A 10804-nucleotide genomic window follows, 5' to 3' on the forward strand; every position below is an offset into this window, starting at 1 on the left:
AAAATTATACATTTTATTCAGTGCCCTATGGTCAACTAAGGCTTTTCTGCACTCTGTAGATATCAAAGATGTCCATTCATTTTGCCCTTAAAAGAAATTATTGGTTACTGGTTTCAGTTCATACCTAAAATGATCCCTGCAAATCAATTTAAAATGCAAATTTACTCTTTCTTGGCATAGAAATGCTATTGTGAAGATACATGCCTGGCATTAAATTCCAAGTTTGAAAGTGCTCTTGCTACTGAGAGATTAGTGAGTTTAAAAAAAAAAAAATCAAAACACTCATAACTGTGACAAATTCAAATCAAAACTCTAAAATTTGTTTCTTTCCTATAAGCCATTTCATTCAGTGTTTCCACCCAACCAGATCTCTTAATTTTCCTATGCTTTTCCATCTTTCATAAATTATAGTGCTCTCAAAAACCCTCCATTTTTAACAGCTAAATGGCTGGTTAATCTCACAAGGCAAAGAAGCTGAAATCAAGAGGTAATTATCTTACCTGTTGTAACACCATGAACAACTCCTTCCTTGGTCCTGGAGCCTAAACAAAGAAAAATACTTGGTTGAAAATGTATATTCTTAAGTACTGGTAAAGACTAGATAGATGATAAAGAGGGATTAACATGCAGGCTGCATACCATTGCACACAATATCTTCCAAAGTATTAAGAAATTCAGTCTAAGTGAAGAGGCAAAGCCATCAGTAAAGAACAACTGTTCTTTCAACTAATTAGCACATACTGCTGCTAAAACATAACTGGATGTCTTTTTCCCTACCAGCCCTCTACTTGCCCTTGTCAGGTTCCATAATTTGGCTACATTTCAGGGATTAGTATCCATCTGTGGACTATAATGCTTAACAATGTGCAATTAACAGAGTTTATGGCTCCTAGTTAATCATCTTACCTAGTCTGCCAGAGATAGGATGACATTTTATTTTTCTTACCAACACAGAAATGACCTTATTTGTAATGCAATTTTTTTGCTGTCATTTAGTATTTGAGACATTATAATTTATACTTCTGACTTTATACTTATAACAGAAGAAAATGCATGAGCAGAAAAATATTAGGGAAAAAAGCAACTTTTTGTCCAAAATTCTTTGCAGTAATACAATTAAACACAGAAACACAATATAAGCTCATTCATCAATATGTGTCACTTGCTACTAGTGCAAATTTATGCAAGTTTAGCCATGTAGTTCTGGCACTATTAGATTGATTACAAGATTGAAAAGGCTCTCTTACCCATGGGCAAGAGTAGAATAATAATCCATGATAAAGACAAGGGAAAAAAAAACTGCAGCAAGTAAAATGAAATGTCCCTTTAGCTAATGATGATGTTAAACAGCTGGGAAGCCTTTTTCCGTCTTTATTCCAAATTTATCATTAAAAAAAATTGGCTTTCTCTCACTGAAAAATATTTACCATTGAACAAGAGTTCAAGAGTTTCATTGTATACAAAGTGTTTGTGCCTAACATCCTGTTTAAGGAATTTGGTTCTCAATTTTGTACCGCCATGAGACCTGAAGCAGCAAAGCACATCCTGGAATTCAAGCAGATGACGGTTCTACTGACTTCTAGCAACAAAACACCACTGCAGGCTTACAGTGTGTCTATTGGAATACTTAATATTAAGCACATGCTTTTAAAGGCATTGTTAGACCTGGCCAACAGCTTGTTCATGTTTTTGAACAGACTGTTTGCAAGCCAAGCCATTAATGACATGGCAACCTGTGAATTAGCAAGTAGCCAGTTCCCTAAGGCCAGAAAGGGATGGATGGTGTGACAGAATTCCCTGGGGACCTGTGCAACGCACACTTCTCCAGAGGCACCTATTCCAAGTAGATTCTTACTTCTCACTTGCCCAGACAACACTGCTATAACCACAACTCACACAGAAATGCTGGTCTCTTTAGTGCAAGACAGATTTTTCTTTAAAAAAGCTCAGCTCACAGACCCATATGGAACAGGGGTATGTATAGTCAGATCCATTAATTGGCAACCAACCAGCTGGTTGGTGTTCCAGAGCCTACAGCATATGTTAGAGCTCAAGAGCACTTGCCCCACTGCTGCACACTTGCATGCAAGAACCTGTTCCTGCCATGGCAGCTACAACAGCATCTAGAGGATGCTTATTAGGATCTGCCAGAACAGGCCTATAAATAACAACACTTGAGCTCAGTAGGATGACTTCTGGCTAGCCATGAAGGAAAGCTGGTTGTCCACACTGTTTCCAGGATAAACTATCTGCCTTTCATCCTGGCATTCCCAAAATACCAACAAGTCTTGCTCACTGCACCCTGCATAACAAGGAACAGAGGAATCAGAGTAGGGATAACAAAGACCAAGGAACAGGACTCTAACCTAGATCAAGAAGCAATAGTAGTACATGGTAATGCTATTTTTCCTAGCTGTAGTAGACATCTGTGTGAGGGGAGGGAGAAAACCAAACGCAATTTTGGGCTTGTTCCAATTATAAAAAATACCATAGGGTCTCTTCATGATTTATTATCATGGCTGTCACTGTGCCAGAATGAAGGAATTTATCAGCAGTTTGCAAATACACTAATTTCTGGACTATTTGAGAGACCAACAGACTACTGACTTGGCTTAGTCAGAGCTGGTTACAGACTGGGAGATATAAACCCAAATTAGAGGAAGGGGCAATATATGTTTAAGGAAAACACTTGCTTCCAAGTCCTGAAGCCATTATTGTACCAGACCAACACTGAGTTCCTCAATTACTCTGCTGGCTTTTCTACCACCAAAGGAAAATAAGAACCATTATGAAAAGAGAGTGGAGGAATTTGGATGGCTTTGCCAAATAGGTCATGACTGCTCTGCTCTACTCTAAGGCCATGTGCCAGCACAGGGAGTAGTAAACAACAGTCAGCCACACTGCTGCTAATAAACTGACAGCTTGTTCTGAAAGCTTATGACACAACAAAAACAACCAGACTGGAAACTTCCATTCTTGAACATGCAACATGCACTCAAGAGTCAACTGAGTAGGAACTCCAGCTCCCTGGAAGCACACAGAAGCTCAGCAGACTTCATGAACACTGCATTACCAGGAGTGTGTGACCACATCCTTCTTACTCAGTTCCTGGTTTCCAAGCAAGTGGGGATTAAGTACTGCCACTCACTTCCTCTCTGCTTCACACTAAAAGCTCTTGAAAGCTACAGAAAGATGCAGTTTTATATCTACAGCACACACAGGATTGCTGAGCCTTAGTCCTTGTTTCTAAACAATGACCAGGACATTTTTTTGTCACTGAGAAAGGTCCTTATGCAGTGCTTCAATGAGTTAAGAGAGAACCACCAATTTCAGTCAGCCAATGGTGAAGCCCATTAGCAGAGAAATTTAAGGGGAAGAAACCCCCAATACTTGAAAGCCTAAAAAAATATTGTAGACTGTATAGAAAGGATCTTGGATACTTAGAAGGAGGCCAGACAGTGGACTGAGGGAAGTCTCTACTTCAGCATGGACAGGGGAAAAAAAACAACTAACCTCAATTAATCCTCCAATACACTGCTCCAAGTTTCTCCTTTTGCTAAGAGAAATTTTCTTTGTGTCAAAAAATGCTAAAACCAAAACAAGGACAAAAGAATTACAATAACCATATTTCATCCCAAACAGCAGCTGTTGCTAATAGAACTCTTAGCAGGTAGAATTAGGTTATAGTCTTCCACACAACAGTTAAGAGCAGCTTGGACAGGAAGGTCCATATGTTTTCCATATTTACTTGAATTGTACTGATTTCAGTGGGAAGCCACATCACCTAGGGGATCTGGACCAAAGACTCTGCATCTTCTTAATTCTCTACCAGCAATTGGAGGCTGAGTGTTATGAAACTGAAAATGATTAACAGGTCCCACTCAGCCCAGTGTTGTTAGGTTCTTTTTTGCAAGATGTCAGGCAGCTTTCACAGTATAATCTGGCTGTGAATCTCGAATCTGAAAACCCAACTATAGAAAAAGGGAGTGAGAAGTCTCCATGAGCTCTAATGAATTGTGCTGCTCCTCTCCTCTGCTCATAAAGGGGCTTCACCACCTTTGGCACTGCAGTCATCATCAGCCTGCAGAACAAAAGATGATGACACTGGCCTCTGCTAGAAAGGGAAGAACCACCTCTGCTTGGGAAGTAGAGAGAGAAACACCCAGCTCCTCCTTTCCCTATTTGAACTTGTTGAAACATCCTGCCTGTATGGGCAAGCACACAGCTGGGCACGAGCTGCCAGAGCTTCTGGAGACAGCTTCCAACCAAAGGCTCTTTTGCCTGCACAAACTGTGCACATAACCCTTGCCTCCTGAAAAGGAGGCAGCTGGTGGGAGAAGGATCCTCCACCATTACTACAGTCACATGCACAGGTCCCTACCACGGCTCAGGGCTCTGCAGTCCCCAGTCATTTCTTAAAATTCTTGCAAAAAATAGCAAGCCTGCCCTCCAAAGCTCAACCTCAGCAAAAGCATCTCTGAAGACAACAGGAAATCTGTTGCCTTTGGGAACAGAACTAGGTTCAAATGTTATTATGGTCTGGAGAGCAGGTCAGAAACAAAGATTAATTTAGCACACAATGCAGGTTTCTAATACAAAGAACTCAATGACCCCAGAAGCATGGCCAGGGCTACAAGAAAACAGAATAAAAGAAAGTCCTACCTCTGGAAAATAATTCCAACATCTAGCACAATATACAGTGGAAGAACATCTATTTTGCTGTTTTGAAAATGAGCAGATGCTCATTTTAAAATAGATTCAGCCTACAATTAGTGTTCAAAATGACTGCCATCCCTGTTGGCAAGAGCACTGAGCTTTGCTATGGCTTAAAAGGGAGGGAAGTATATTCCAAATGAGTAGTCCACACTATCTGGAGCAGAAATAATTTCTTACAGACTGGCACTAGGCTGCAAGAGGGAATCCAAAAAAGGCACTGGAATACCAGAGACCTCAGCACTCCCATTGAAAAGAAAAGCCTCTGGTTTTCAGCTCTGTTTAACTTCTCTCTGTTATGTGAGCACATCCCCCTCAGTACACACAGTGCCCATTACAGAACTGACCTGCTACAAAATCAACAGAACAGAAAATACCTACAGAAAAGGATATCTTTTCCCCTTCCATTCTTTTATAGACCAGCTTTATTTGATGAATAAGAGAAACAGATCCATAATAATTTTTTTATAAATAACCACTTACTCATAGTCTTGGCAGATTGTTTTGCTGTGAATTTTTCATGACAGCATTTGCAAGACACGCTTCTAAAGCCCAACACTTGCTAAATGAAGATGACTATCCTGCATGAAAGTACCACTCAGGGATTTGAAAATAATTTTATCCCAGGCTCTGTGCAAGACTTGTTTGACCTAGAATAAGACACTAACAACTGCTTGGCTACCTTGGGGTCTACCTGCCCTACCTCATTAACTGTAGAGGCTCTTCCTTGAAAAGTGGTGGCAAATATTTGCCATGAATTTGCAATAGTAATTACAGAACGTGAAATTAATTTCAGATGACACTTGGCCATATAAAATGTTACCATCAACATACCAAGCAGTCTGCATGTCTCCTACTCAACTTCTGAGCTAATCTCTCAAGTGTCTTCTCCTGAAATCCTGTTCAAGTCCCAGATGCTCTGCAGAACATTGTGAAACTACCTTCACCTCCAGCGTTTACATTTTTTTCACATTTATTTTTGCTGTACCAACCACCCCTTCAGCCTTGATCTGGCAAACTTCTTGCACGGAGTGCCACCCAATGACCTGTGCTGTAAGGCACTTGGCTTAGAAGAACCAGACCTCAGGAAGGCACAAATTTCCTCTTGTTTCTTTTGCAATGGTCTCCTATGAGCAATTACATATTTTTTTCTGCAGAAGAATGGGCCTGATGAGGATCCAGCTGTGAATGTTGGGGTGCACCAATCAGCAGAGTGCTCTCTGCTGCCCACCTACCCACATAGAGGACTCCCTCTTTCGTCTTTCCTGCTGCCTCTGCCACACCCTGCTTGGTCTTTTCTGCTGCTGCTACGACTCCCTCCTTGGCCTTGGAAAGCCCTTTCATGAACACATCCATGGCTGAAGTCTTTCTTCACACAGCTCTAGAGAAAAAAAAACCAAACAGTACACACTTTTAGTAAGGTTTTCTCAGTTTTTTATCCCAGAAAGGGGAAAAATAGTCTAACTGAATGGGATCACAATTACTTTAAAATTATATTATTTATACTCCCAAGTAGTATAGCTATATGAAACAGATATCCTATTTCCACAGAATCCTTTGGAGAGGTTACCAAGAATGCAGTTCTGATTGAAAGATGGTTCCACTGATAGAAGTGCCTTCCTTGCCTATCAGGGCATCATTTCTCCCAAAGGACAGTTCTGTTCATATGCTGAATGCAAGATTTAGTCCTGTGATTTGATGATACTCCACCTCTCAGAGAAAAAAGCCAACTTAAATAAACAGCAGCGATTTAAAAAAACAAACAAACAAACAGACCAAACTGAAAACCAAAACCTCTCATAAATGACACATGTTCACTTGAAAAAAAATGCCATTAAAACTCAGGACTGGAGGAAATAAAAAATGCTGCATTTCCATTAGTCCAGCATTTTACACACAGTCCACATCATTATTTTGGAAACCGGGTTTTCCTGAATGGGTTCCTTGCATGCACCACAACTGAGAAAATATTTTACTGAACAGCAAAAGCAAGAACACAGGATTTAAAAAGCACTGCACTAAAGCTACTAGGAGAGTCCTCAGGCAGCAATACAACCCAGGGCTACACTGAAACCACTGAAATAGTAATTAAAACCCAGAATCAACATTCCTTCAACAAATCCATTATCAGTAGTCCTTTCTCTTCCTCCACCCACACAGACAGAAGTGCTGCCTGTTATCTTCTCTCCTTTGCCAGAGGCTGAGTAGGAGGAATGGATGTCTAGGAAGGCATCTGGGCTGTCGCAGCTCTTCGCTAACTCGTGACGAGCGTGCGAAGGAAGGCAGCGTTCGCGCTCCAGCCAGCCTGCTGCCCACGGTACCTGCCGCCCGGGGGATGGCGGAGGGCTGCGAGCCTCACACACACACACACACACACAGCGCCGGGCGAGGCGGCACCGGCCCGCGGCACCCTCGGGCTCCTCCACCGCGGGCTCCCAGGGGCCGTCCCCGGGGCAGCGCCGCGACCAGGTGCGGGGGTACCTGGATCGAATAACACACCCCAATAACACCTGCAGAGGGAGCGCGGAGCGAGCAGGGCGTCGCGCCCATGGATATGCAGGCGCATATGTAGCTATACATACACAAACATATGAATACATGCGCACGGCGAGGCACCTACCGAGGAAAGCAGAGCGGCGCGACCATATGGGCACCGCCGGGCTCCCGCGGACACGCCGTCGGCACACGGCGGACACGGCGCCCGGCTTCTCCTCCCTCCCCCTGCCCGCACGGGAACGTTCAACAGGATACCTCTATCCAGCTGGCTTCGGTATCAGTGATACACACCTGTAATTCCGTGCAGACACACATATACACACACAGCCCTCCCCGAGCGGCCCCGCCCTGCCCGCACTCACCGCCGGCTCCTCCGCCACCGGCGAGCGACCCGTTCCGAGCGGGCGGGGCGGGCGGGCTGCGGGCGGGCTGCGGGCGGCGGCCGAGGCGCGGAGCGGCCCCTGCTCAGCACATCCCGAGGCGCGGAGCCGGCCGGCTCTGCTGGCACCACCCCGGCGGCAGCCCCGCAGGCGGGGGGCGGGAGGATGCGCCGCGGGAGGGAGGAGCGGCCGCTCCGGCTCCCGGTTGAGTGTGCAGCCCCCTGCTATGCCCACCCTATCACGTCCTCCGTGGCGGTGAGGTGGGAGGCGTGATTAACTCGGAGCACCTGTTTGCTGGGCGCAGACCAAGGGAGAAGCGAGGGTAGAAGGCGTGCTAGGCGACTTGGTCCCGCTGGGACTCCGCACAGTCACCACTCCCTCCAAAGGATGGAGCGCCTCGTCTTAGAAGTGTTAGGAGGCTGTTGATGTGACACAGCCCTGAGTCACTTCACCAAAGCCTTAGAGAATCTCCCCCAGCTTCTAATTCTTTTTCATCTACTTCCCAATCTTCAGCCCTGAATGACTGCAGCTCAATGTCACCGTTCTCACAAGATTCATGATCCCAGCTCATTTTAAACACGGGAGGTGGTGCTCTTGTAAGTGTAATTCGAGTCTTTATTGCACACACACGAGAATTTTCATCCCAAATGAAGAGCAGACTTGCCCAACCCTTACACCGCGGCTGGCATCCTCCACCACACAATCCATGGCCGCTGCCACCCGAATCTTAAACTCAGGCAGAGAAGTCACTTTCTCCCCAGAAAGGGAAACCTACCAAACTTCTCTATTTTGGTCACAGAATTTAGGCATGAAAAGCCAAGACCAGTAGGAGACAAGGCACTAGAACAGATGGACCTTCAGCTTCAGTACATCAATTCAAATCCTGCAAGACTTACAGAAACAGCTTGGGTTTTATTGCACTCCAAAAGGAGAAACAGAACATGGCATAGATGAGATACAAGGTTATGAGCTGCAAGGAGCATCTTGCATCCATCATCCCTTGCAGATAGCTGATGCATCCCTGGTTTTGTTTTCATGCTGAACATGTAGTGCAGGGTTTTATTCTTGTCAGGTTTCTCTGTAAGTAATATTTCTGTATTGTTTGGTAAACTTTCTTTTGCTTCATTCTACTAGTATTTTTAATCAACCAAGCATTAGGCAACAGATTTTATTTCTTTGTGTAAGAATGTTCCAACTGGTAATACAAATCATTTTCTCATAATTCTGCCCCCAATAAAACCTTAAAAAAAAGGCCAGAAATTAAATTACATAAGGTACCTCACCTCATTCATCCTGTGCAGCACATCTGTAGTTAGCAGTGCAACAGCTAGTTGTGGTATTCCTATTTTCTTCCTATTTTGGGGACAGGACAACAGGTACAGTTCCAGACAGTAAATAAAATCATATTCTTTGCACATGTTAACTGGCCCAATTTATGTGTCTTAGTATGTAAATTGGCTCATTGAAAACCCTTGTCAGTCATTCTCTACTGAGCAGTAAACTTAGACCCCAAATTAGAATTCAAGTGAATCTTGCACTCCTTATGTAAGTATTATCTTCCATATTTAAAGAAGGCTTTTGTTTTTCCAGCACGCAAGTGACTTTGAAATGTTGCTTTTTATTATGCTGATATAAATATGGATATACTTATTGTATTTAATTATGTTAGGAGAAATAGATAATCCAGTATGATAAACAACCTTGTACATTTATGGCTCTGTTTCTGAAAACTTTACGAAGAAGAGCTCAGATATTTGCAACTCCTAGGTTTTGTAAGCATTCTTTTTTTGCCTTATGTTTATCAAAGGCAGGCATTATGTTCTGCTGTTAAACAAAGTAACAGCTTGTCCTTTAGCAAAATCATGCAGCTAGAAATAGAGAGGTAAAAGCAAGAGGGGTAAAAGCAAGAGGGATCAGTTGCCACAGCAGAAGTAAAGCTTAAAATTTCAGCTGTAGTATTCAAACTAGGCAGCTGTTAAATTCTAAATCATTGGATAAGAGGCAGAGTAAGAAAAAACAGAGTACAAATGTTGACACAAGAAATTCTTCATTCTGAAAATGAATGGGACTTAGGTGGAAACCAGAATTAAATATGGTAGAGAATGGGCATTGTATCTCCAAGGCAATTGCTATTTAAACCACATTGTCTACAACAGCTGGCTGGGGCTTTTTTTAGGTTGTCTCTTCAGTACTATTAGTATCACAGTAAGTTCTCCCCTGAAGCCTTTTCTGTCTGAAGAAAGGATAGTGGCAAAGAGATTGCCCACTGATCACATTTAAAACAAATCTTTATTTAATGACACTGTTTACTTCACATGAGCATCTAGAGCAAAAATCAATTAAGTAGTACTAAAATCTTCTTTACTTTATCTTGCCTTACAGGCTAACTTATTGGTTTAGTTGCTAGTGATCAAGTACATCTACTTTATCACTATGAAAAGGACAATTATGGACAATTGAAAAAGGCTGCAGAGTAAAATTGATCTGCATTTTCTGGTTTTGGATTACTGCCTCACACAGGCTCCCTGTGTTACCACAGAACCGATAGGTGATGCTCCTCAGAGGAAAGGTTCCTTTGAACACCTGAAAGCTGCAGTATGAAGGGAAGATGGCTTAGGGCACTGTGTTCACAATTCACATTGATTACTCCAATTCAAGGCCCTTCTACTGATGGCAGCTAATCTAAAAATGGCATTAATTGAATAAATACATGTGAGAAACTATGAACACTTTATGCACATATAGTGCAGTGTTTGGATTTCTTACAGAACAGTTTACTATGTCGATTGCTTTAGAGGCAACTGGGAGTTCAGATCAGTTTCCTAGATTCTTGCATCACAGTGTTTGCATTTCTATTCCCACCCAGCTCCCTCTGTGAACCATTGCTGTCTTTACAGACCATGCTGTAACTACCTGTGTGCATAGCTCCTTTCTGAGAGCTCAAAAATGTGCTCAATTAAAAAAAAAAAAAAGGTGAAGAAGACCTTTGCTTATAGGCAAGCCTGAGATTTAGCAAACCATTTTCTTTTTCTTATCATGCTCATAAGTGTTGTAATTAAACACTGCAGAGCATGCCTGGTGTTCCCATGATGTTTACCCAACTGAAAGGTAAGCACATGTACTAAAACCTTCATACAATCAAGATGCAACTCATATCAGAGTTGATTTCCCAGCAGAAGCATTTGGTTTATTAATTTAAAATTAGTATTCATTAT

At 42.7% G+C, this 10804-nt stretch overlaps 1 protein-coding gene across 2 annotated transcripts in view; it reads right to left on the minus strand.

Annotated features, from left to right (window-relative positions):
- The window catches only part of SNCA (synuclein alpha), a 63231-nt gene extending 55460 nt beyond the window's left edge, over nt 1–7771 (minus strand). The window contains exons 1-3 of one of the 2 annotated variants that reach the window (XM_054633147.2): nt 7572–7771; nt 5949–6094; nt 501–542 (exon numbers count right to left, since the gene is read on the minus strand). In XM_054633147.2, the coding sequence (XP_054489122.1) occupies nt 501–542; nt 5949–6069 (163 nt within the window). In that variant the 5' untranslated portion in view covers nt 6070–6094; nt 7572–7771. Of the gene's footprint in view, nt 1–500; nt 543–5948; nt 6095–7333; nt 7468–7571 lie in introns of those variants that run through there. The other variant, XM_054633148.2, reaches the window with a different exon arrangement.
- Nucleotides 7772–10804: the final 3033 nt, after the last annotated feature.

This window comes from Agelaius phoeniceus, chromosome 4, assembly GCF_051311805.1.
Source record: "Agelaius phoeniceus isolate bAgePho1 chromosome 4, bAgePho1.hap1, whole genome shotgun sequence".
NCBI lineage: Eukaryota > Metazoa > Chordata > Aves > Passeriformes > Icteridae > Agelaius > Agelaius phoeniceus.